This window comes from Balearica regulorum, chromosome 4 (genome assembly GCF_011004875.1).
Source record: "Balearica regulorum gibbericeps isolate bBalReg1 chromosome 4, bBalReg1.pri, whole genome shotgun sequence".
Lineage (NCBI taxonomy): Eukaryota > Metazoa > Chordata > Aves > Gruiformes > Gruidae > Balearica > Balearica regulorum.
This window is the reverse complement of record NC_046187.1, coordinates 75,995,467-76,022,065: the sequence shown is the minus strand read 5'-3', so window position 1 is coordinate 76,022,065 and position 26,599 is coordinate 75,995,467. Positions and strand designations below refer to the sequence as shown.

General features: G+C 40.2%; 1 protein-coding gene across 1 annotated transcript; it reads right to left on the bottom strand.

Moving 5' to 3' along the window:
• Nucleotides 1-271: 271 nt before the first annotated feature.
• Nucleotides 272-26,587, bottom strand: RMND5A (required for meiotic nuclear division 5 homolog A). Its single transcript, XM_075752777.1, has 9 exons — nt 26,210-26,587; nt 22,076-22,218; nt 14,921-15,055; nt 14,650-14,750; nt 9,396-9,562; nt 8,490-8,655; nt 5,707-5,809; nt 3,353-3,507; nt 272-1,996 (listed from the first exon to the last, which is right to left on the bottom strand). The coding sequence occupies exons 1-9, from the start codon at nt 26,349-26,351 to the stop codon at nt 1,933-1,935; spliced, it is 1,176 nt and encodes a 391-aa protein (XP_075608892.1). The 5' UTR covers nt 26,352-26,587; the 3' UTR covers nt 272-1,932.
• Nucleotides 26,588-26,599: the final 12 nt, after the last annotated feature.

Sequence of the window (26,599 nt, the reverse complement as noted above, 5' to 3'; positions counted from 1 at the left end):
TTTGTACCCTATTAATAACTGTGCCATTTTTGCACTCAATTGCATTATAGGCACTATCAGCACTAACCAGTGTTCACAGCAATGCCAAAATACCAGCAGCGTAACAGAGAAAGAGATGCAGCACTTACACTTCAGGGTGGTTTTTTGGGGTTTTGTTATTATTTTTTTTTTAAAACATTTCATATGCCATTTCATATAAATCCAAAGCATTAAGCCATTCCACTCATAAGAAAGGATTAAGAGCAATTTCAGCAAGACTAGGAAACCTACATGGAAAATAATATCCTCACCCGTTTATTGTTCATTTTACCACTTGGTAACGCGGTTGTTTTGAACTCCGTGTGAATACAACTTAGGTTTTACAGAAAAATCAAACACCTGTATTTTTCACATGTACCAAACACATCGAAAGTTTAAAATTTGTGTGCCTTGACTTGCTCCTCTTAACGTCTCTTTAGGGATGTCCATTGTCACTGATCTGATAGAGTCCAACTCAAGTCTCTCAAGTCAGGCGACATAGAGATTCAAAAGGTGTAGATTTCTCAAAGACGGTCTTCTCTGTAGTGCATTGTGCTAGTGCATTCAACCAGTGTGTAAGTATTCAACCATATAAGCTTGGGGTTTTGTTTTTTAACTACACAATACAGAAATATAATTTTACATGTAGCTTTGCATGCCTTATGGCTGCTTGCCCTACTATAGGACAGTGCAATAAATACAAATATATGCACACTAGAAAAGATTTAACTGCCATGATCTACATCTCATTTATGAGTACAAATTTACCTAGTCAACAATATGACAAATTTAGCAGAAAAAGTGGCAATGGCAGTAATATTCTACTACAAAAACAAGGCTAGAAGCAAAGTGTTCTCAAGCTACAGAAAACTTGCTACCTCCTCCTAATATATGATGTAGGGCCCAGTTCTGCCAAGTGCAGTCTCGTGATCAGTAGGTTGCATCAGAACATGCTTTTCCCCCATTTAACAATGAATACTTCTACAATTTATTTGGGTTTGATAACTGTTTATAAATAGCACACTATAATGACTATTAAACTATACAGCAACATGACATTTATAGCCTAATCCTGAATACAAAGTTCAAAGAACATGACTACAAAGGCCAGAGAGCAAATGTCATCGACTAAAAGCATTTCCACTTCAGAATTTATTGAATGTTCTCTTACACAAACACTTCTCGATCGTGAAACCAAAGGAACAGGATTTCCTATTCCGTCTGCTCCAGCAGTAATTTAGCCACAACATCACCCTTATAAATTAGTGATGGATTTTAACAGGTAGCCCCTTGGGGCTATATATTTTATATACTTTATATATATGCACATTTACTTTGAATTCTATGTAAAAGTTGAAAAAATGTTTGAAAGAAAAACTCAATATATCACAGCTTTTTCAGCGAAAAAAATACAAATTAGTTTTAGTTTTATAACCACTATTCAATTTATCAAACTTTTTTTTTTCTGAAGTATTTACCTTTAATTATGTACACATTACAGGAAATAAAACTTTTTCCACAAACTTTCTCTAAGGTGACAGTTATCAATAGAATGATAGAATAAAAGCAGGAAGAATATTAAACAAATGGGGGTGACCAATTTCTGCTTTTAAAAAGTAAAAAGTCACCATATAATTAAGTACAAAAACCTGCATTGAATGACAACTGCTGGTGTAGTAACTTGATCAGGTATGGAGACCAAGAGTATAGTAAAGCCCTATGGTAATAGTATTTCTGTAGCATTTCCACTTGGTATGTATATACTAAATGTTGGCAAAGTTTCTGTAGCATTAGCTTATACAAACATAGGAGTCCTCAGTCTGCTGCATAAAATGGAACAAGTGTGTTTTAATTCTCCTGAAATGCACCTGAAATCCAGAGTGTCACTTACAAACTGCATAATGAAACTTTTCTTCAGAAAAATATCTGTTTGGCATCTCCGGGGCTCTGTTCCATCGGACAATAGGGGCATTTTAATCTGGGGACAAAGACAATGGGTTAGAATCATGGCAATGTGCCACAACTGAGCATTAAGCTTTTTCATCTGATACAAAGATATCGGGTTGGCAGTGGTAGTCCTTCCTCTTCTTTCCCCTGTAGCATGAAACAAGTGCACCTTAAACCATAGTGCTTGACTTGGCCCCATTAAAAGTCACCTTTAGCTGAGAGAGACCTTATCACGCTTTTTATTCTAATTCTATTCTTTCTCACCTTTCACCCACACACCTCTGAATTATTAAACACCAAGAAATTACTCTTCATGATTAATCTATTATTTCTACTTCTGGGTTAGTTTGTTGCGTTTTAGTAATTTTAAACAGGCTGGTAGCTTTCACTTGGACTTCCTCAGTGCATTTTATTGTCTGGTTCCCAAAATGCTGTGATTTTACAACTCACTTAGATCAGCACCTGCAGGCTATGGCTAAAGAGGTCAGCCCGGCCTCCCTGCTGAGGTCTCCACCAAGACTATTCCACCTGCTTACAGTATTTCTTCTAGTGTTGATCCATTTTCTCCGCCCCCTCTCCTAGTTTGGGCCTCTCACCCCCCCCCCCAAGAGCTGTGCTGTCACTAAAGCTGATCAATGAAAGCATCAGGAATGAGTGATCAGGGACAGGAACTGTGTAGCAGCAAGTTTACTGGCTTAAAATGGCTAAGGTCACCCATGAAGGCATACCTCTAGGCTTTTCTAACAGGGCAAAGAACGCGAGCATCACTCGACATATTTTCATTCACAGCGTCACGCTGGATTTTGCAAAACAGCTTACAGCTCTAAATTAAGCTGACAGCCTCCACGGAAGATGCATACATTTAATTCAAATTACTACTGGTTCTTCCTCAAGAAAATCTGTATAGCACTCTCCCTTCCATTTCCTCCTTCCCAAAAGCCTGTAGGCACCCCACTGATATCTAAGGAGAAGTATTTCCACAGAGATAATTTAACTACCTGCTCAATTACTAAGCCATATTTCCCTAGAGGTTAAATTTTGTTTTTTAAGGGAAGTTTCATGCATTACTAACCTTGCTCCTAACGAAAAACTGTGTGTGTAGAAGCCTCCATTTTGAATTTAAGACAACACAATGGTACTTACAACTTGGAAAATTACCCTGTTCATGGCATTCCTCACATAATCTCACTTTCTACAACATCAGAGCGTTTATTACGCTTTTCTCCAGCACATCAACCCGGTTTATCTGGCTTTTAAGTCATTCTCTAAGATTAACAGGCTTCCACCAATTACATAATTATGGACACAGTTTTCCCAAAACACAGTATTCTAGTCTTAAGATTTGTCCTTGTCTATATGTTGCTTGAAATAAAAGTGTGGTACTTACTTGCTGCCATTAAACATTTTATTCAAAGCATCTCTTGATATAATATGACCACAGACTAATTTCATAGGTGGATTATTATCTGTTGTTTGCTGACGAAGAATGGGACAGGCGAATATTGAGTGATACCAGCACTTTTTACCAAGGTCCACTTCAATCTGTGAAAGAAATTAATATAACAATTTATCTTGGGAAACTACATTTGCAGACAATTATCCCTTTCAGGTCATTGCCCTTACTTAACGTACTTCACAATTCAGCTGTGAAGGCAGCAAAATCCATTGTGTGGATGCCTGACAATTTCCCAGCCAAAAATACTTAATTGCATTCTTAAAACGGTGATCTATGTCACTGCTTCCCATCCCCAAAGCAGAGTATTCTGCCAAAGGACAAGTGAACATTTTAGGGCAGATCTATGCCTTGGCAGGAAAACTGAGCTGGTGACCCAACAAGACTTTCTGTATTTCCTAGCCAGTGATTTTCAAAGTAGTTTAGATAACAGATCTCATTTAAGAGAGATTAAAAAAAAAAAAACAAACCAAAACAACCCCTTGGATTGATTATGTTGATGTTCAACAGCTTTTTGAAAGACTCTCCTAACACCTACATGTCATGTCAATAATGAAGTGTATCAGAATCATTTATTTTCAGTACCACACAGAAGACACTGGTACAGCACAGCGCTTGCCATCGGGACCAAATTATTTCAGAAAGGGACTTCTCACCAAGAAGTCATCCATGACTTCAGGAATCAACTGAGAACTGCAAAAATCACTGCTTCTGTACCTGAAGCTCCTGGCTCTGACCAGTTCTCAGTTCTGACAGTTTTAACCTTCAAAGAAACCTGACAACATAACCTTTTCATGCTACTTAATCTCTGTTTGCTCCATGAAAATAAGGCTTCCTATCCCCATGCTGCCTTAGCAGTACATGCTAGAAACACTTAAGTTTAGAACAGGCAAGGAGGCATATAAATACTACTAACTGATCTGCATCTGACGAAAATCTTTTCCCAAATGCTCCCTAGCTAAACATTCCTGTCTGGATGGCAGGGCACGAATCTGTCACACTTGGAAATTACACACTCAGGGTTATAGAAAACATAGCTGGGAGAACCTCAACACATGTACCTACATGATAAATCAATCTCTTCCAGCTACAAAGAGGCTAGCTCAGTTCATGCCCAGTTTGCACTAAATAGGTTCTTTCCAAATCAGGAGCAGGCCACTGGAGAGCTGCACACACCTGGTAAGAGCTATAAAGGGAAACTGGGGTTTCATAACAACTGAACTTCATTTCAACTGATACAAATTAGTTGTGCTGGAAGATAACACACTGGATCCCAGTTCAGTTCTTGTGTCCCCAGATGTAGCACTAATTCTTTCATCTCCCGGCTGCCTGATAAAGTGTTAGTGCAAAGCAACTCATGGACAGAGCTCAAGTATAGCTAGGGGAAGTTAATGTTCCTCAGTGGGATGCATTTCCTTTCCAGTTATATAGAAACATTGCCTACATTCAGTGTTAAGGCTAAGTGGAAGGTGAGAGCATCTGGTTTGTTAAGCTCATTTATTGAAGCCCTTTTCAATGTGAAAGGGGATAACAAGTAAAGGGGGTAGCAACAAACAAAACTGAGATACATAAACCTGACAGACAAATGTAATGGAGACAGTAACAAGAAACAACCTCGTCAGTCACACTTATTACAGGTCATCAAGAAACTGCAACCAAACCTGGACTTTGCAACAGGTAAGAATGCAAACTCAAGGGTCTCTGAGGAGACGAGGTCAGTAGAACTATACAAACTGCAGGAGGAACGTGCAGGGGAACGGGATCGGGGAGGAATGGCCAGAAGGGGATATAAAAGGCACCATGCCAGCATTTAAGGGTCTGTGAATGTGCATTTGCTTGTGAATCTAGAGAGTGTTGTGTGTGTGCTGTCACCAGTGAATTTCAATCTTTACCAGCCAAAGAGAAGGAAGGAAGGAATCTTGGCTGTCTATATTTATTTTTTATGCAAGTCCTGTATGTGGGTGCTCTTGAAGGCAGCGCCTTGTCTGAGGCAGCCTGCATAGCCAGTAGTATCAGTGTCCTTTGTGTGTGTGTGTGCGCACGTGGGTGGGTGTCTGCGATTCATGCACAGCTTTGCTACTGGTTGAACCTACAAAAAGGAAACCAGCAGCCATGTCCATCAGCCTGGGGCAAGACCCCAAGGTCTCTGTAGAGGAGGAAGCCCCAAGCCCAGGAGCTGCTGGAGGTGGCAGCCATGTGTATCTTCCCTTAACATTCAGTACAAAAGAAACCTGAAAACAGCATTCGCCACTGGAAATCTGCCCTGGGATAGCTCAGCATCAACTCACCGGTAGTTCATCCTTTTGGTTCCAAACACCTGTGCACTGCCTTTGTTCAATAACTGCCTTGATATTAATTAGAGCTGGTAATGCTACACAACCTGCTGAAAAACTGTAGAAAAAGGAAATATGTTAATACAAGGTGCCTGTCAGGAAACCAGCATTTTTCTACTTTAAAGGTTAACTGGGACACAAGAGCGTAGTACTTCATTCAGTTCTTGTCTGTACTTCTAAGCTCCCTTCAAGTACAATAAGCAAGAGTTTGGGGGCAGGTTATAGCTACCCTGCATCTTAGGCCAGGGCCCTCATGTACTACATTCTGGACTGAAAACGAACAGTTAATCCCTGTTCTGAGTCTTATAATGAATTGATTTCCTATACCACGTACTTTGATTTTGAGCTGTACAGGAGGAAGGCATCATCTCAGCTTATACAGGTAGCTGCTCTCTAAGCTATGAAGAGTCCATGCAGCCTAAGAGTTTCCACATAACCCACACATACACACAACCCATAATCCTTTAATTATACATAATTACCATGTAAAGAAACATGTCTCCCACCTTCACCTTAAATCAAGAAAACAAATGTAGAAAAAACATAGGAAGGCAAGTTAAGGAAAGAAGCCACAGCCTGTAACAAGAATGGCAGTACACAACCTAACAAAGTCAGTGTCCCAACAGTTCAGCCCGCTCTGGGAGTTACGTGTTACCAGAACTTACCACATTATTTTGAAATATTTCACTATGTTACAAAAGAAAGCATGACACTGAGTTGCCACAAATTGACAGATGTTTTGATGGATTTAAGTCTGATGACAGTACTATAGGCCTGGAAATCAGCAGCACAGAAACAAGATTTGACCTTGGTATGAGCCTGCTCTGTTTCTTTGGCAGATTATTTTATTATTTGTGCAAGTTTTATTGTCTAAAGTCACAATCTTCCTCTCCACTTTGCCCCTCCAAAAACTTGTTTTTATGTTTCTGCAGGAACATTCTGGCTAGTTTATTTGGGATGGGTGGGCTTGAAACTGATGAAGCTCTTGACTAAGTTTTTTAAAAAAAAAAAAAAAAAATCATATCCCTCACCTCCAACTGTCCATTTTAATCCTTACACTTTGCTTTTTGGTTATTTCAGCACTGACTGTAACTTGTGTTAAACCTGTGGAAAGTTTAGACAAATAGTATTTGTAGAAATAAAAGCATTACTGCTTTAATAGTTCTGTATGAAAACATCTCTGGAAGAGCCCCTTAAGAGTACAACTACTAAAGTAAACAGTAAATTCAAATGGCGTCCTGTAGTCCTGCAAGACCCTGAACCATGACCTCCTTAGTACAACAAGGCTTTTCCCACTGACTCCACGCAGTAACTCAGACCAGGAGGCTTGTACAGGATTAGATAAGTATTGGAGAAACCAATCAGCCTTTAAAAAAGTGGCCGCTACTCATGTTCTAGAAAGCAATATATTTCATGGCAAGGATTTAACTTCAAGCTGGTTTAATTACTAAAGGATTTGCAGCACTCAAAGGTCATGCCAGTTTAGAATAGTCTTGTTTATAACAAGAGTATCGATACCACCTATACAGCAAATGCATTTCAGTGCTATCGATTTCACACCAGGCACAAAACAAGCATCCAACCAATCCAAACATCAGTAACAGGGATTTTCCACTTCACTGAAAATCTCTTGGCCATTTGCGCTGAAAACCGTATTACAGCATCAGTACATGAGCAATTAAAATGTAAAGAATTGCTGTTAATTTAACCGAAACAGGAAAAAGATGAAAAGCAAAACACAGAGGCAGAAGTTTTAAATACCTATAAACTCCTCAAACTGAAACTCATAACATTTGTTGTAGAAAGACAATTAATCTGAAAATGGTCCCTTTGTTGCTTCTGTTGTATTTTGTGACAGAGGTGCAAACAGGAGAAGCAGAAGGCTTGACAATTTTAAGAGCTCTAAACTAAGCACAGAAGTCTAATAACAGTAACATGCAAACAGTAAAAAAAAAAAAAGCCAAAACAAAAAAGAAGAGGTAGTGAAGCTTCTGCTAAGTACCAAATCTACCCCAGAAAGATGCACATATTTTCTATTCAATGTCTGAAATGAAAATGAGAACATCAGGGGCGTGTATCGGGGGAACTGACATCCAAAGGCTAAATAGCAGCTAATCTGTTTTATCTTCAGAGAAGCTAGAAGGAGATTAGATTGGTTTTTCTTCACATTTCCAACAGCCTCCTACAGATTTGCATTTTGTCAGATTAGCTACTGAGCTTGAAAATGCCTCTTTCTTCTTTACAAATTGTTTGCTGGACCTCATTTGGAAATTTTAGCAGCTAAAAAATCACAATTCTTAAGCATTCTTCTAAGGAGAAGACAATTAAAGTAATGTGTGGATTAAACCCCAAGATGATCAAATGCTGACAGAATTATGGCCAGAGTTTTGGGGGCTTTTTTGCAGTTAAACAACAGGGACAGTTTTCACACATTTGCTGTGGGAATAACTGACTGATTGCCATCCTCATCTTTCACACTGATGTCTAAACTATGGAAGTCAAATTCAATCCGCCAATGCTGCTTCTTGAGCTGCGAAGGTGCAGCGTAAAGCACAGCACACAGGAACCTCTGATTTCTAATCTTTGCAAATCCTGTCAGAGCTATTTGTAACCACGCTCTTTATTGAATACAAGCAAGATGAGACTACTTCTCAAAAGCTGTTTCTTTTTCCCTCAGCAAGAAATAGAAAACAAAACACCATATATCTGGTCTTAAAAGCAAATGAAAACCAGCATACCTAACACTGAGAGGTGATTCAACTGAGAGCCCCAGAAGAGCACAGGCATCTCTTGTAAAAATGTCACAGATGTCCGCCCACTGGTTTGCATCTAATAGATGAACGTACGGAGAGTTCTCTATACCTTGCCGCAGATACACCAGGCTGCCCATCAAAACCTGAATATCTGCAAGGAATCAGGAATGGTTAGTTATTTTATACTACGAATAAAAGCTAGTGTTTACAGTTTCAGCTTTTACATGGAAAACAGGCAAATATACCATATCAGTAACACACATCCTCACCTCTGCAAAGTACAACGAAAGCCATCACAGAACAGACGTCTACAGCGACGAGAGCTCCAGCCCACTATGGACAGACTGAGGGGTCATCTGCCCCTCTACAAGCACCTGCATGCTGCCTATTAATTTGCTTAAAACAAGTTTAGGTTTTTGTGAGCTGACACACAGAGTACCCTAAAAAACTAGGCTTTACTGGACTTAGTTTAAGATGGTTCACTTAACTCACATATTCTCCATTTTTCCAAAGTTTCATTTCTCTTTGTAATACCCCACGCAGCAGAAAATAGCAGATGACTATTCCAAGAATGTTTCTGTGCATTTTTAACACCTTACCCTGGCAGCAGGCCTATTCTGGATGTAATCTAAGTATTATTTAAAGAGTCAAAAACCTTAAACTTAAACAAATGTGCTGGCATTAAAATATAATTTTGTGCCCTTTTTAAAAAAGAAAAGAGGAGTTAATTCAAATTGTAAGGATTCAGGTTATACCTGTTAAATACAAAAATAAGAAGCCTCTAACAAAATGAAAATAATGAAGTAAAACATGTTTGGAACACGATTTGTATTTTATTATGAGGTGCCACATCCAAGCGTTTAAATCCCCTCAATGTTACCGAAAACTTACCTTTCTGATGATTTAGGGCGAACGGCTGGAAGTTTTTCGCATACTGAAGTGCTTCTCTTTGATTTGCTGTTCCACCCATCAATAAACTAATGAAATACAACCTGTGTAGTTTAAATTCCAACGAACTATTCTGTGCCATAAGCATTTCTCTGTTGGATACCGCCCACCTAGAAGCAGCGAGGAGGTACAATGAGACACGACACAAGAGTAATTAAGTATCAGCCTACACCATATGAAATGATTACAATTATCAACCACCTATTTCAAGGAGAATACAAGTGCTCCCTGAACTTCTATACAGAGCACAGATAAAGGCAAGACCCTTTACAAGTAACAGAGCTACACAGGGCACACAACACATGAACGAAGGTACTTCTGGTGTACAGGTGCTGTACAGGTTAACCTCTGCAAAATTCAACATGCGCTGGCTAGAAGGCAAGACTGAATTAGGCACAATATAAAAGATAGAAATAGCAAGAATCTACCGTATTTCGACTAATACCACTCTGAATCTTAACAATTACAGATAATCTTCAGCTGCTAGTTGAAGAAGTTTGACTAAGCCTTTCAAGAACATATTTTCCAACTTCCTCGTTCGCCACACATTTCCTCTACGCCACTATGTTTATATGCGTTCGTATGTTGCCCTGGAGAAGGGAAGTTTGTCTATGGGGCCCTCAAAAACAGACATTATCAAGACCTTACAATGGGGGACAGAGGGAAGGGAAATCAGTTTAAATATCATACTTCATCCTGCTTAAACTTTGCTTTCTGTGTTATTTTCAACCTGGACAAGAAAAAAATATTTCTTACTTTCAAGGTCTCATTCACTATGACAACACTAACATTTGGCTCCCAAATAACATCGAAGAACCCTTAAACACACAGCAAGTAAATGAACTGGAATTGTCAAAGCATTTCTTAAAAAGTTATTGTATTATTTAGATTTTATCCATCCCTTTCTGGGTTTTTTGTGGGGTTTTTTTGGGTTTTTTTTCCCTCTTAATTCAATTTAGCCAGGCCTAAATCAATCCAATCTTTCTCTTAAGAACTTTAAGTTTCAACGTTCTTCAGTACATCTGTTTCTCATTAGTGTTAATTAGTTATACTATTTTCACTGTGGGGGCCCCATTAAGCAAAGAGCTTTTCACTTTTCAGCAAGAAGTGAGGTTGTCTCTGTTCCTTAAAAAGAAGAGGTATGCAAGGCTTCTGTTCTTTTCAACCGATACTAAAATAAGAAAATTAAGCACTCTTACAGTACTGGCAAAGCTTGCAATGCAAGTTAGCCTTCTGCGTTAAGATGTAGCGTGAATGAGCAAGTACCTACTTTCAATTTGTGGTGGTGAAAGTGTCAGGAGTCTAACTTACTGGCAAGGCTTTCTAATGACAGCAGCAACCTTTCAGCGGGCAACGGTGAAAAATGTAGCGTTTGAACTAAGAACAAGCCCCACTGTCCCTCATTTCCAGCAGTTTCAGATGAGCAGCCTCAAAAGACTGTCAACACTGTAATCCCCCACCCCCAGGGGGGAAGGGCACAGTCACTAACCATGGGGGGTTTTTTTGTTGGATTTGTTTTGGTTTTATGATCAGTGTCCACGGTTTAAACTGGGTATCGCGGCAGTAAAGCTCGCTCCCGGCTAAGAAAACAAGAGCCTGAGGTTAACAACCATAGACCAATAAGCAGCTGAAAGACAAAAAACTATGACGAATAAAGAATAAGACTAGTCCACAGTCCCATTAATGAGATATTAATCTGTACAGTATCAAAAGAGCCTCCATCCTCTCCCTGTCAATATTTGCAACCACATGACACTGTACTTCATCTTGCTGAGATTGAGTCTATTTTTCCAAATTAGCTTTTAGGCAGGTTTTCCATTTTTAGCTCTTTGAGTGGCAGCACAGATTTGTATCAGAAGAAAGCAGCCACAGAAGCAAGGCCTGAGGTGTTTGGTCTGGGACATGCTGTTCCTCTTTCTAATAGAAAGACAAAAAACCAACAAGCAAGGTTTAAAACATTCAACCCACATATTCTCTACCACCGTCCAAAATCATCAGTAATCACAACACCTGTCTTCCTACCTCCTCTCAAAATGACACTTTCAGAGTGTTTTCACTTCTGAGACTCAAATCCATCCGAATTTTTTAAAGTTTACAGTATATTATTCAAGCACAGGTACACAGAGCTCTCTTCTAGCTCCCACATGGGATTTAGTTAAAATTAATTTCACAAAGCCTAGCAAAGATTAAATTAAGTTTAAACCATAACCCATAGGTCCCACCAAATACCAGGACCTGTGCACCTTGTTGCTTTACAGACAGAAGAGAAGACAGTATTTCTTCCCCAGGAGATTACAGTCAAAAAGCTTTGAACCTGCAAGTCATTCCCACCAGGCTTTCACATGGAGACCCACCTGGGCTAAGAAGGACCAGAATCCACCCAGAAGAAAACTATGGATTTCCCTCCCCCATCACCAAATTACAAGGAGGACAGTCACTGGAAATTAATGGGATCTTGTGGAGGTACAGACATTATACGGCTTAGGGTGCAAGGCCAGACTGGGCATCTACAAAGTCACGTTGCACACCCCACCAAAAAAAAAAAAAGAAAAAAAGAAAAAAAAAAGAAAAATGTTATAGCCAGTTGTACCAAATTTAATTCTGAGGGGTAGTAAGTGTTGGAATTTGTATTAGTAAGAAAATCTGAAAACCAACTCTTAAAAAAGACGACTAAGTCAGATATGAATACTAACTTCTTGCTATCACCACAGCAGGGCTTTGAAAGTCTTTTTGAGAAGTCATTAACCTAACAACTCCCTTTCCATGGCAGTGACCAGGAGCCACTTGTGTTTGCTTCATTTCCAACACTGAGCTAAGCTGAGCACCAACTGCAGGGCACTGGCAGAGCCAGAGAAACTGGTTATTGTAGAAGGTTGGGATAAAAACAATTTTGCATGGGTAAACCCTGCCATACTCCCCTTCCTGGTTCACGATACTGTAATTAATTATCCTTGTGCAACACCCGCTTTCTGCTTCAACACCACTATCAGTAGCCTAGCCCTAGAACAGAACAGTTTGGGACTGCTTTTACGCACCCCAAAGCTGTACTTACTGATGCCAGTTTTAGCCATTTATTAGCTTTTTGCCCAAAGAGCACAATGACACCCCTCCAAGTTCCTCTCGCATAGATGCTGCCCCTTCAGAAGCGGTTTCTGTCCCTCCTCCTGAACACCCACATCTGCTGGGAAATAATATGGGAAATATCTTCACTTGCATCAGCAGTTCTGCGAAATAACCAGGCATTTGCGACATTGGTTACCTCCTAAAGCGTATAGTTTTGTCACATTTTGATCATCCTCACTACCAAATATGGTTTTTACATAAGCATCACTATAAATAAGGACCCTCTGTGCCCAGCAGCAGGCAAAGAGAAGCAGATAGCTTTTGCACTGGAGAGTTTAAACAGAATAAACATTATAAACAGAAATGAGGCAGGGTGGGGGAGGGATACCAGCATAGAAACTGTGCTGACAATACACTCTGTTCTCTGTTCATTCAGCTGGCTTCAGAATAAGAGTTCCTTTGAAGAAAGACCATGCCTTCTCCTTTGTTTGAAAAATATTTAACACATTGTAGGAACTACAAGATACGATTAAGCAGCAACGAATTAGGCATAACGCCTAGAAAACTGGAGCTAAAATGAGTTCAGTGATTTCAAGTGAATGGACAAAACAGCAAGTTACTGTTCCTCAGGAGTGTCCTTTACAACAGCTGTCACTATTTGAACTACCAGAAATACGTGGTGCAGCAGACAGTAAATCCTGTTTCAGTTGTAACACCAGGCATTTCAGCGTTGCTTCCCTTCAATTAGCTAATTCAATAGCAATAAACCACCTGAGCTTTCCACCTGTGTAGCTATATTCAAAGGCTAAATATTTAGGTCAAACTTTGCATGACCCAGAGGCATAATCCAGGATTTAGTTTATGAAAACCATGGTTTGAATATCAGAGTATCCCTGCACTTAGTTTAGATGCCAGTAAGCTCTAAATTGTCATACCTGTGTTGGTTCATGTTAAAGGGAAAAGAAAATGTTTGTTTATAGAAAAATGTTCTTAATTGAATAATGCAAAAAAAGGCATCTTAAGTATATGAATGATGCTAGGAATGAAACACAGAAATTTTGAATTTGCTTTCCTTTCATTGTTTCTATTTTTAAAAGGTCACTTTCAAGTTGTTTTGGGTTTTTTGTTTATTTTGGGTTTTTTTTGTATTGTGGTGTTTTTTTCTTACTTCTGAGACAAACCTAAGCTTACCAAAGCTTTTGCAACTTAAAAAAAAAAAAAGAAAAAAATAGGCTGAGGGTTTGCTTGGGGTTTTACTATTTTTAAAAGAAAAGCTATTCTGAAATGGTACTGCACAGTTACATATCCACTACTGTAAATCATAAAACAGTAGCCCATGAGACATTTCACCACCTTTCCCTCCTGTTCACTTTGAGCACCAGCTTACATGTCTAACGGTTGTAAACTCTACTAAGTTCAATAAAATACCCTGGACTAAGGTTGATTGATAGATCTCAGATAGTCCCAGACTGGTTTTCATCTGAGCATTCAGCATTATCCACTGACTTGCATTAACTGAATCATTTTGTTCAGAAGAAATCTCACTAACAGCTCTCGCTGTCAGCCCAGGCTCCCAGCAGCAGCTCACCTCTCACCCAGCGTTAATCAGCACCTACCTGGCAGCAGCAGCAGCCCATGAAGTACACACCTATCCTTTCACTCCTTCCTCCCACCCTGTGGTCCCTTAGCTGGAAAGGGAGAGCAACTCGAGGAAAAGTGAGAACTTTGATCCTGAGCCAAGTTCTGCTCACCCCAAAGGCTTGGTGAAGCCAAAAAGACTTGATGGTACCCAACACCTTTAAGAAGTCCTGGTATCCTTCAACATTGGACCTTTTAAAATAAGGTTCACTAATGATTTACTAAGTACCATCATGGCTATAGAACTGTTCCTCCAAGTGATGTTGCCTTCCCAAACCCTTAAATCAGCATCACAAATGATTCAAATTAATCCTTAATTTAAGACAGCCTTAGTTAAGCACTGTCTACAGGGAGGGACTCAGTAACTAGACCTCGCAAAGGAGAAACATGGACACATCAAAGTATGTTAAAGACAACATTTAAAGTGAAAAAACTAAGGATTTGTTAAAAGCATTCAAAAAACAAAAAAGGGAGAAAAAAACCTGAGTAGACTCACTCTAACGCAGGTCTCAGAACTCTAACTTTTAATGCTTCCAATATTCGATTCAACTCCACAAATGGTTCTTTTTGACTTTGATCTATCGATAGACCAGATTCCTGGAAAAACAAAGGCAGTTTTTAGTTAAAGCATAGGAAAACATGGGATTAAGCTGCTGTTTTTCTGACAGTTTAAATATTCACCTGGAACATTAACATTCAAATAAGGACACTCACACAAAGCATAGTTTTCCACAGTTGCAACATTCAACATCCACACTTATTGCTACCTGACAAAGTTCCTCGGCTACATCCAACATTCCCTGCCGGAAAAAGTGCTCCACCATCACCTCGTTGAGGATTCGCTGGCTGTCAGCCTGCCAGCACCCATCTATCCCCACGCTGCTTATGTCGGAGTCAAAATTCTGAAACGTACAAATTAACAGTTAATAGGCTGGAACAAATCGCTCCACGTAATTTTTCTTTAATTATGCAGGACACCTATGTCTCCACCCTGATGCCTTCTGCCTATTGCTCAGTTGGCCCTCAATTACCTCCTGTTCAAAGCGAAATATATCTGTCAGCTGCTTCATTATCTCCTGCATACAGGAGAAGAAATCCTTTGGCTTGTTCAAGTCTGAATATTATCCACTATAAGGAATTACACTGACAAATTACACGTCTAGCTAGCAAATTAGAAATCTAGTTAACTAATAAAGGAGTTTCCAGACCATGATGTGTTTTTAAAGGGAGTATCTGCAGAAAAGGTTTTTTCCATATGTGAAAACTGAAAACACATAGAGAACGGGGCGGGGGGGTAAATCGCCTACACTAGAATCAAAATAGCGTTATCAATGCATCACTGTCACTACAGCACACCAAATTAGAAGTAAAAGCTTTAACTCAAGAGTTTCTGACATAGCTGGAGAGGTAGACGATGCTGAAAAAGGAAAATGTCACTTCTCCCCACCCCCGAACGACAATGAAATTCAAATCTCTGAAGATCTCAAAATCCCAGCAACAGGATGAGCTTTGAAGATCCAAGGTATCTCTTACTGCTCTAACCCCGATGATCCTACTCCTGTGTATTTTTAGGCCAGTGGCCTACGGACATATTCCAGGAATAAGTAAAAATATTGTCACGCGAACTCTTTAACTCAAGCACTTGGCACTCCTTGGCACAGTGCCTATTGGCAGCAGGAGAGCAACACTTATTCTAACCCAAGATATAAAAGAGGATTTTAACTGTTAACATGTTATATGATCGGGGCAGGCAGGTTAATTTGAATAAAAATCCTCACCCATTGCCTAAACCAAACCTCTTGCAAAAGAAATAGAGTCTAGAAGTCAGTGCATTGCTTCCTGCCTGACCTGATGGCCTGCAAACTACGACTCTCTTCCAAGAGCGCACTTCAGAACTCAGAAGTTTGGTGAAAATAGCAGTGCTTCAACTACAGCTCTGCAACGATCCGACAGTCCTGCACAACATGGAAACACCTACCTAACACAAATGCACTTCTGTCAAAGTAGGCAGAGCAAACAACACAAAGTTAATATGAGCTCTCTGTCAACCACATATTATCAGTTCCCCAACAGCCAGCACAATGCCGGAGCAGCAGGTTAGCCGATACCCGACCTGCTAAGGTCTGCCAGCGCAAAGCTGGATAACCAACTTTAGAACAAATCTGAGCAGGCGATGTGGGTTTACGTTAGGTCAGCACTTTGTATCCCAGAGATGCGAGATTGCCGACCTGCAGTAGGAACCCAAAGAGTCATATGTTGTTTTGTCAAAACACATGCCAGGCAACAGATATTTGCAAAGCAACACTGCCAAAAGCATTCGGGAGCCTACTATTAACCTGTTTCAGAAGTTAAATTGAGATTCTTAAATTAAAAAGAGAACAACATCATGGCAGCTTAAAATTTTCAGACCAAGGGGTCACTTTTGCCTCGCACAAGTCTCTTTTGCACAGTTATGGCTCACTACCTAATCACAATTCAGATGTCAGCCTCAGACTGAAACTGCTGCCTTTGTAGGCTGGCTAGAGAGGACCAGAATGTCACGCGGTGATTAGTTATGGTGAAGACAGACGTGTGGTGGTACCCCCATACAGCGGGGATCAGCCCATACAGCGGGGATCAGCCCATACAGCGGGGATCAGCCCATACAGCGGGGATCAGCCCATACAGAGCCAGCCTTACCAACAGTGAGCATGTCCACCTCTTAAATGGCAAGGGGGAAATGAAAGGGGGCACAGTAGCATAAAACTGTAAAGCTTCTCATTCTTCCTTCCAGTAGTCTGCACAGCTCAGCTTCACACTGTATTTTCCTTTTATTCGCCAGCTATTAACATCCTTCATCAGCCACCTCCACACCTCCTTTGATGCTGCTCTGTGTCATCGTGAGAGAAGGGCAGCCTGCTCATCCCTGCACGTGTGGCTTCAAAACCACCACTCCCCTCAAGTCTCAGCAAATTTTCAGTAAAACATTAACCTTAGGCTAGCAAATTGTCTCCTCCATCTTTCAGAGACGGTGGAGCAACATGAGCTTTTAAATTATTGCCATTGATTCAAGTCTCATATTTAACAACATTTTCACTTGGGTGTCTTAACCTGTAAGCTCCTTGTCATGCTGCTCGTCTTTAAGCTGTATCTTGAAAAAATTAAGCATCTTTAAATAATACAGTTCTTATTTGTGCCAGCCCTTTGAAGCCTTTAAGGTTCACTGCCATTGCTGATTCTGGTATCACTGTCCAAACACCACTAGCAGGTAGCACAAATCCATCAATAACACATTAAAGAAATACAGAAGCAGTATTAAGAACACACAAGCTTGCTTTTGTTACTTAGATTCCGGGGTGGGAATCATCAGTAATCTAAAAATAAATCGACTTTTACGTTACTCTTTGTGCACTTTCAAGTCCTAGCGAACGTATAACCCCATAAGAAGAAATTATAGTCTTCTGGGCAGTTACCAACCATTACAGCTGAACCTACGCCTTAAACATCGTCACATCCTTCTCACTGCTTGGGGGCAGAGGTGGTAGAGCCACTTACCTCAGTTCCTTCACAAAAATCCACACTTTGCTCTGAAACAACAAACCTATGAGCCTTCAGAACCTTTTCCAAAACCAATTGTAAATTAGATTTTTTTAATTCCATAAAAGATGGTAACAATGACTCATATCAACCTAGATGTGCTGTAGATTCAAGTCACATCATACAATCTGAGCATCTCCATTTTTTTTCTCCCCCTCATCCACTCTGATCAACCCAATCTTGACCAGGTTCTCATTTCAACAACTTTTTCTTTTAGATGTGGGTTTTATTATATGTGGAATTCTACAGCTCTGCCTCCAGTGGGTCCTGAGGAGCTTCAAGAACTGACTGTGCATATTACTGTGAGTGACCGTCACATGTCAGAACAAATTACTGCTTGCCTTTGGCTTACATATTTTGTAACTGTCATGCATGCATGATATGTTGGTGAGTACACATCTCTGTTTTGTTTTCTAAATGCTAATAGTATGCTAACTGATAGCACGTGGGGTTTAATAAGATTTCACAAGTTCAAATAAATTCTTTAAGTTACAAACTTCAGAAAGGTTATTTTGTGCTTTTCAGGTTTTAAGCTTAGAAGAGTGTCACTTAATATTCCCAAAAAACAAACCTTTTTTTAAGAGCCTAACTAGTAAGCCTAGGGCTAAAATGTAGAATATTAGGTGCTAAATATACCAATGATACAATGTAAAGTACATTACTGATAATTGCTGAAATGTGACTACTTCAAGACGTGCACACACCCAAGACGGATCATTTTAACCAATGTACAACCTTCCACGTTATTAGTAACAACATGATATGAAGAAGGATGATGATTAAGGACAGTTTTATTCCTTGGTTTTTCAGTTGAGATTACTTCGTGCATTCCTCCCTTTGAATTCTGACCCAAAATACAAATAAAATACACTTGTTTACCTTGTCTGTTCAGTTTGTTGGTTAATAAGACAAAGCTCGACTTGCAAAGACTGTATTTATCTAGCCTCATTCTTCACAGCAACATAATTAAATGATGGTCAGCAAAAGTTTTTCATTTGTTTCTATACAAATTTTTACATGAAATAAACACTAACTTAGGTAAAAGTTTAATCCAATCTTTGTTTTGGGAAAGCAAAGTGTTGGCCCTTTAAGAACAGGCTTAAAATTCAGGGGGAAAAATGCAAGGAGCTATCATTTAGTCCACTTACTTTCCTGGATGAAGGCATTTAACCGCTACTCAGACAGATGGCTGCTAGAGGGAAAACATTTACTAGCCTCATCAAACATGCTTTGAGATGAATTCAAATCATTCCAGAAGAGTGATTGATTTACAGGGACACTGATGAGTGAGCTACCTGATAACAACTTGCTGAACAACAGTGACATGATGAGTTCTGGAAGCGGAGCAAATACTAGTACAATAAAGAAAAAACTGGATGCAAACATTTCCTTTCAAAGGAGAAAATGCTCTTGGGAAGAAAGGGTAAACCCTCATGGATCAGAAACATGTAAACTATGTATAACTGCTACAAAAAAAAAAAAAAAGGTATAGCTTGTTAGATGAATCATCCAGGAACTGCTACCTAAAAAGCAACACACGAAGTTTCGGCATTTCAGACTAATGTGGTTCATACTTGATACCATGCTTGAACTCCATCTTTTAAACACTTAGGAGCTTCTTTTCTCAGGGTGAGCTCTGCATGTAGACAAATCCAAGTTCATAAGCAATGACTACACTAAAACTGACCAGGCTAAACTTTACATATAGGTATAACCCTGCCTCAACACTGGAAAAAAGAAATTTAACCTGAAGCATGCCACAAACAGATAATACAGCAAGTTCTTTCAAAATCTAAGCTTAAGTAGGAAGATTGTTGATTCTACATGTTACAACAGCTGTCATTTGGATGCGTCACATAAAATCGATACCAATATTAGCACGTTTCCCAATCTCAAATCAGGCGATAAAATAATGAGTTACATTTATCTGTGCCTGAGTATACACAGCTAGGAAGACCGTAAGCAGTGTTCTAGAGGTGTTAATCCGTCTATAAAATAAATGAGGAAAAATGCTGGAATGAGAATTTACATGTGACAGAAACAAAACTCAAATCTCGTGAATCAAGGCAAGTGCTGTGTTTTAAATTGTAATGAGCATTTTATTTAGGAAGCAGCAGTATTTTGCCCAGAACGTGTTGAGAATCAATTCACCGCATCAATTACACTTAATTACTTCTATTGGTTTAAGCTTATTATGGGAAAGGAACAGGGGTGAGGGCAATTTCTATACGTTATGGGACTTGGATGCCAACAAAGACTGTGCTGGTAGGTTTCCAGCAGAATGGGGAAATTGCATTAAGTACATAAGGAAGATTTCCTTTAAATGTCACTGTCCAGGGAAGCATTAAATTCCACCTGGATTTAAACATTACACATATGCATCTGATAAACAGGCCAAGACTTCAAAAAAGTAGTTCCTTTAAGATATTACAATCAGGGAAAAAATAATGAAACTCAAACTATTTGCATTTAAGAAAAAATTTAAAAAGTCAAAGTTCATATTTAAGGAGACAATTCTAATTGATGCTATGAACTTCATAAAAATACATCCTTCATTACAAGCAGGACTGGGGCCTCATGCAGTTCCCACTGCTTCTAGACTTTTGATGTCAACGCCACAGACACTAAACAAGATTGAGAAGTCAGAGGAATGAACACACTGACTGCAGCAAGTTGAGCTCATTTTTGAACTCTACTCACTGAAACAGCCCTTCTGACACTCAACAGGCACAGAACAGATTACTGGTATCCTTTCTACTATTTTACAAAACCACACACTTGAAATCTAAAAATTGCTTTTAGTTACAGCTATTCTTTTTCAAATAAAATATCAGATGAACTGAAACGGCTATTTGGAGATTAGACTTATGTCTAAACTTCACTAAGCTTGCAAGCCTTGCTTTCTTTAGCGTATAAGAAATATTATCAATTTCCATTGAATGTTCATATTCTTTATATACAACACAGGATAGCTCTATCTCAGAGTATTTGAATGAAAAAGGTATAGCCAGACCTGAAAGCTTACTGGTACAAAGTCCACTTGCTAAAGCAGAATAAAAAAGTTTCAAACTTAGGACAAGATTACATAGATTTATTTCAGGCTTCAAGCCAGTAATAAGGATGGAATTTTACTCAAGTTAATTGGTTTAGATACAGCAGCAAGGATTAGAGACAGATGCGTCCTTAAGCTGTGGATAACAGTGATGCTTGGATTAAAGCTATTAGTACAAAGTTTGAGCTCTCCATGATGGTCAATCATAGATATAAGCACAAAATGTAACAGTGGCACAGACATTCTGCCCAATAATGCAGCGTTATGTATTTTGTCTCTTCATCGCGCTACTGTTAAATTATGCTTTAACAGATTAGCATTACTAAAAAAGTTTAAATGAGATTCCCAAAGGATGAATGAGTATTCTGTAATGCTGCAAAAGACTTTGTCCAGATGAAAAGACTCATTTACTAGTGTCTTCCTTAGTAAGATCATAACAAATGTTTAGACCCTATCAGCATAAGCATGTTCTAATGTGAAACTATCACATAAGAATTGTCCAAAAAAGTACAAGACTCCTTGCGTACAGAACTACTTTACACGAAAGAACACACAGATGGAAAAAAGCATGATCTGAAAATATACATATAGCACCACTTACAACAAAAAGAGTTTTAATATAATTTCAAAAAACTGTTAATATCTACCCTCAAAAATATATTCAGATCCCAGTTATTCTTCAATCTGGAATTCATAAACGAGTGTCTTATATGCAAAGGACAGCTTATCTTTGAAGCTACCTTACTGTTATGGCATAGACAGACATACTATGAGAAGCTGAATCTACTCTACCGCATTAGGAACGCTGTGTGTTATAAAATCAAGCCCTAAGAACCAACAAACCTGAAATACATACAAAATGTCTGTCTTAAAAAATTTTCTGGTTTTATACTGCCTTCTAGAACAAAATGCCATTTTTGAGTTACTTGCTACTGACAATTAACTAACAATGATATATATATATATATAAAAAAAAAATTTCTTATTGAGACAGATACTGAAACAAACATTTTGCTAAATTGATATAACACATATTATTACTAGGTCTAGCGGTATCTACAGGGCATGTTCTCTCAGAAATTAAGAGGCTGCCCCAGAAGGAATACTCTGTATACAACGAGTTCTGAAAGCAAACCATGTACACCCCACAGTCTTGCCTCTACCCCAGCCCTATGCTTCTGCAGTTGACAGGAAGATTTAATTAAGGTAGTTGTAGTATAAATCCAAATTTTGTAAAGCAGAGTACACTTCACAGAATATATGCAATAATGTAATCAAACCACACTATAAATACCTTATCAATGGCTTTTCCAACTCGGGATACACTGCTGTGAATATCTTTATGATCAGAGGCCAGTTTCTGAACTGTGTCTTTTATTCTTTTACAACACTGTGTCATAACAAGCGAAATTGTCCCCGACAAGTCTCCATCTTGATCTAGACAAAAGAGAGGAAAATTACGATGTTATAAACAAATGATAACATTAAATCTCTCAATATGCAACAACACATAAAGATAAGAAATGATATTAAAAGAAAGAAATGCAATCTAGAGAGTATTTGCAAAGCAAGATCAGTTTCAGTGAAGGAAGACCTACAGGGGACAGCTCACCCGTGGAATGAGGCATCCAGTCAGGTGCACAGTAACATTGAACAAGTGCAACAGTTTAAAAAAATTAATGCAAAGATCCCGTGTGTCTCTGTCACAGCAGATTAATAAACCCATCTCAAAGAATCATCCCAATCCACAAATCTCACAGGACATAAGAGGAAACTACTGAATCTGCTACAGGATCAGTTTTCTTTTACAGTTCCCTGAAGATACGTGAGAACATCAGGTTTAACTTCAAAAAGATGCAAGCAAAATTTGGATTAACGAGGGCCCAATTCATTCTTGCCCCACAAGCTGCCCACTTACATCAGACTCGGTGTGCATTTGAGCCATATGAAATTTTTGCTTCCTGACTTGTGGAAACAGCTCTAAACAGTTCGGCCGACCAGTCTCCAATTCTCCTCAATGGACATAAAGAACCTGACTGTGCACATCAAATCCACTCTTTCTTGATTATCTACAGTGTACCCTTAAACATATGCCTCAGAGAGAGCAAAGGAAATCCAGAAAAAAGCTGTAAACATAGGGGTAGGTTATAATTTACCAGCCGCTTATTCTAGATACCTTCCTTTACGCATCTTAACTCTCAACCCTGTTGCTGACATCAACAGCAAGAACAACCTTCTGTTGTTACACACTAAAACTAGCTCATCTCTAGAAAAGTAAATAGCTCCTGTTCAGTCCACAAGCCCCCACTAAGGAAGCTTTAATAGCATTTTTGCAACAGCCATAGCTTTTAAGAAGAAAAAAAAAAGCTTTAACTTTTTGCTCCCTTCGGTCCCATGAAGCTAACGATCGCTCCTGGGCAAACAGCTAATAGGGCTCTATATTTTTCCCAGTGAATGAGTGAGGAGTAATAGGATCAAAACAATCTCTTCAGTGCACGTTCACTACCTTGACTCTATGCAACCTGAATTAAAAAAGAAAATTTCACTCAACTACTACATAAAGTTCGCCTCTGAAAATTATTTCAAGAATAATCACTATTTCTCAGTTGCTATTTAACATTTATGATAGACATTTAAAATCACATGAAGGATCTTAAATAACTGTCTCCTGACTTTTGCCAAGACAAAATGATCAGTCAGAGATTACGCAACAAGCGAAATGGAAAAACTCATTCCCCAATAAACAGAGAGGTTAAAATACACACTCATAATCGGCATTTTTTTTTCAGAAAGGCCATTAAGCTAAAACCCAAACAACTTACATGTGTAACTGTTGTTACCCCAAGCAATAAGTGACCCCTAACACTTACTGCAGCAGAAACCAACTACGGTAAAGCAATGAAAATGTCTACACAAGAAAAGCCATCAGAGCCATACGAGAAAAGATTTCCCCTCTGCACCTCTTTCAGCTTTAATTAAACTATGAGCTACTTCTAATAAATCAGCAGAAGAAAGCCTGCAGACAGTCCTCTCAGTAATTCAATGTTCACAGAAGACTACAGACTGACAGCTTCTCTCTCTGCATTGTGTACGTACAGTCACAACTTAAAAAAAATAAATATATTAGTGAGTAGACACCAGGCACAGAATAGAGTCCAAAGCCAAGTTTACTCAGCCAGACACATTTATACCATCTAAGAATACACAATCCTGCCTTGGCTACTCCGGGAGGTGAGATATATCAGGGCAAGAGAGAAGAAAAACAAACTTTGTCTTCCTATTCACAGGCCTTACTATAGGGCTGTTCTGTACTTAGGCTTTAATAAGAAAACAGCTCAAGAAATTTTAAGAGACTGTATGAATGGGGAAAAGAAAACCAGTTTAGAGGTTGAAATAGCTTCTAATAGTTTCTTTTCCTCCACCCACTTCCTTTTTATATCTACTACTTAATGCATTTTCCCACAACTTTGCTCTCAAATCTTGTTCTACAGCATTAATTTCTTCTTCAGCAGTGAAGGTCGTCTTCTCTTTTCCTTTTGTCCCTCTGAAATTGTATACACAAACATATTTCTGCAGTTCATACCCCTGAATTACAGAGCTCCACATTAAGATGTCTGGCTGCTTCCACTTCCATCAATTTTCAAAAATACTGAGGATACCATATATAAAAGCTGCAAATACATGTTATTTATAACATTCTAGTAAAAACAGGTTAAATAAAAAAAGAATTTTGCCACATATAAAGCCAGCTTACCCTCAGATGCCAGAAGTGAACAGTGTCCCTGGATGTTTGAGGGTGCACTAATAACATACTGGCTTCATCCTAGAATACTTACTGAAAGAAAAGGTCAATTTGGGATGTACTCTGCTGGGACAGCATCACCACTTACCAAGTAAGTGCTAAAAACATGTCCAGGGCCTTCACAGGACAGTCCCAAAAACTCTTAATCCAAATCTGGATGGAAAACCCAATGAGGACCCTGAAGGAACTGCACACTGGAACCTTTTAATTTTATTATGAAAAGAGTAAAAGTTCTACATCTGCAATAGGATTCTCACAGACAAATCTTTACAGCCCCACAGAGCCCTGTGAAGATCTATACAAGCGTAAGGGTCGTGCCACGCAGCTTTCCAGGCCAGATCAGCATCTCAGTTTATCACGCATTTTATCAACTGTCCTTAATGCACGAGCCCAAACTGTTTCAAATAGCACAAAATACATTTATTGAAACACAGTTCAAAACAATGCCAAAAAGACCGAACGCTATTTCATCCCAAATAAATGCCTCAGAACCAGAGTTCCATGTTTGCTGTCTATGGAAATTACTGTGTACACACAGCAGCTCTAATACACTCATGTTTATGTTGTTCCTGGAACCATACGCACTTGTAAGCAAGCTTTGCACCTGTATTTGTACAAGACTACAGCAAACACATTTTTCTCTGAACCAAACAAAAACAGGTTCCACAAAACAGTGAAACAGCACCATTTGCTCTCAAGTTTGGGCTCAGGAGCCTGCAAGTTCCCATTTTTAATCCCTGAGCCATCACTCGCTTCCTGCATGGCTTTGGGTAAATCACTTCAGCTGTCTCACCCTCCCCTCCCACTCCATCGATAAACACTGCATTACCTCCATCTCAGGGATTTCGCAAGGTTTAAACGTCTCATGTTTATAGCGCGCTTTGGCCATCCAGCCCGCCTGCGCAAGTGCTCAACATCAACTGTAAAGTACAGGCAAGACTTAGCAGGAAGTAAACACGGCCTCCTCAAGAGTGGCTTTACCCTAAACACTTCCAAACCTAGCCACATCAAAAGAAAACAGCTTAGTGACCTAGGAGGGGAAAAAAAAAAAAAAAAGAAAAAAAAGAATAAGAGGGGGGGAAAAAAAGCAAACAGGGCAGCCCTGTTGTTTGTTTGTTTGTTTCCCCTGGGGGTGACTAAGCCCACATAAAGGCGCAGAAGGTATGGCCACGCTGACCAGGGTCACCTGGTACCCTGCCCGTCAGGAACAAACGCTCCTCTTCAGCGGCGCACAGAGGGCAGGCGAGGCCCGGGAGGGCCGATACCTGTTCCTACCTTTAACTTTTCCCTGCCAGAAACGCACACAAAGCTCCGACTCCAGGGGGTGGGGGGGTGGGGGGGGGGGGGGGGGGGGGGGGGGGGGGGGGGGACAGACCACAGCACTCCTCAAGCAGAGAGAGCTTCCCCGGGGCCGGCCGTGAGCGGGGAAGGGACCTCCCGGGAGCGGGGAGCGCTCTTCAGCCCCGAAGCTGGAAGGGAGGGGGATGTCTCCCCGGACGGGTCCCCCAGCCCACAGAGGCCCAAAGTTTTGGGCCATTTAACCCCGCAGGAAGGAGCCGGGCCCCGTCTCCCCGGGGAAAGGGGGGAGGGGGGGGGGGGGGGGGTGGTGGTGGTGTCTCTACGTACTCTCGGTCTGGAGAATCTCCCGGCGCAGCCCGCCCGCGTACTGGATGAGCTCTTCCAGGCTGCGCTCGCAGAGCTGCCCGTAGCCCGAGAACTTCTGCAGCACCTTCTCCAGCTCCCGCTCCACCGTCACGCACTGGTCCATAGCGGCCGGCACCGGGCCGCACTCCTCTTCCGCCGCCGGGCCCCCCTCTCCGCCCGGGCCCCCCTCTCCGCCCGCCCCACTCTCGCCGCCGTCCGCCAGCACCGTCCCGCCGGCGCGGCCCAGCCTGGCCCGGCCCGGAGCGCCGCTTGCCCCCAACTTCCCCGTCTCCTCAGGCTGCCGCAGTTGTGCTCAGGCAGCGCCGCGGGCAGGCGGGGACCTCAGCGGCACTCAGCACAGGCAGCGCCGTG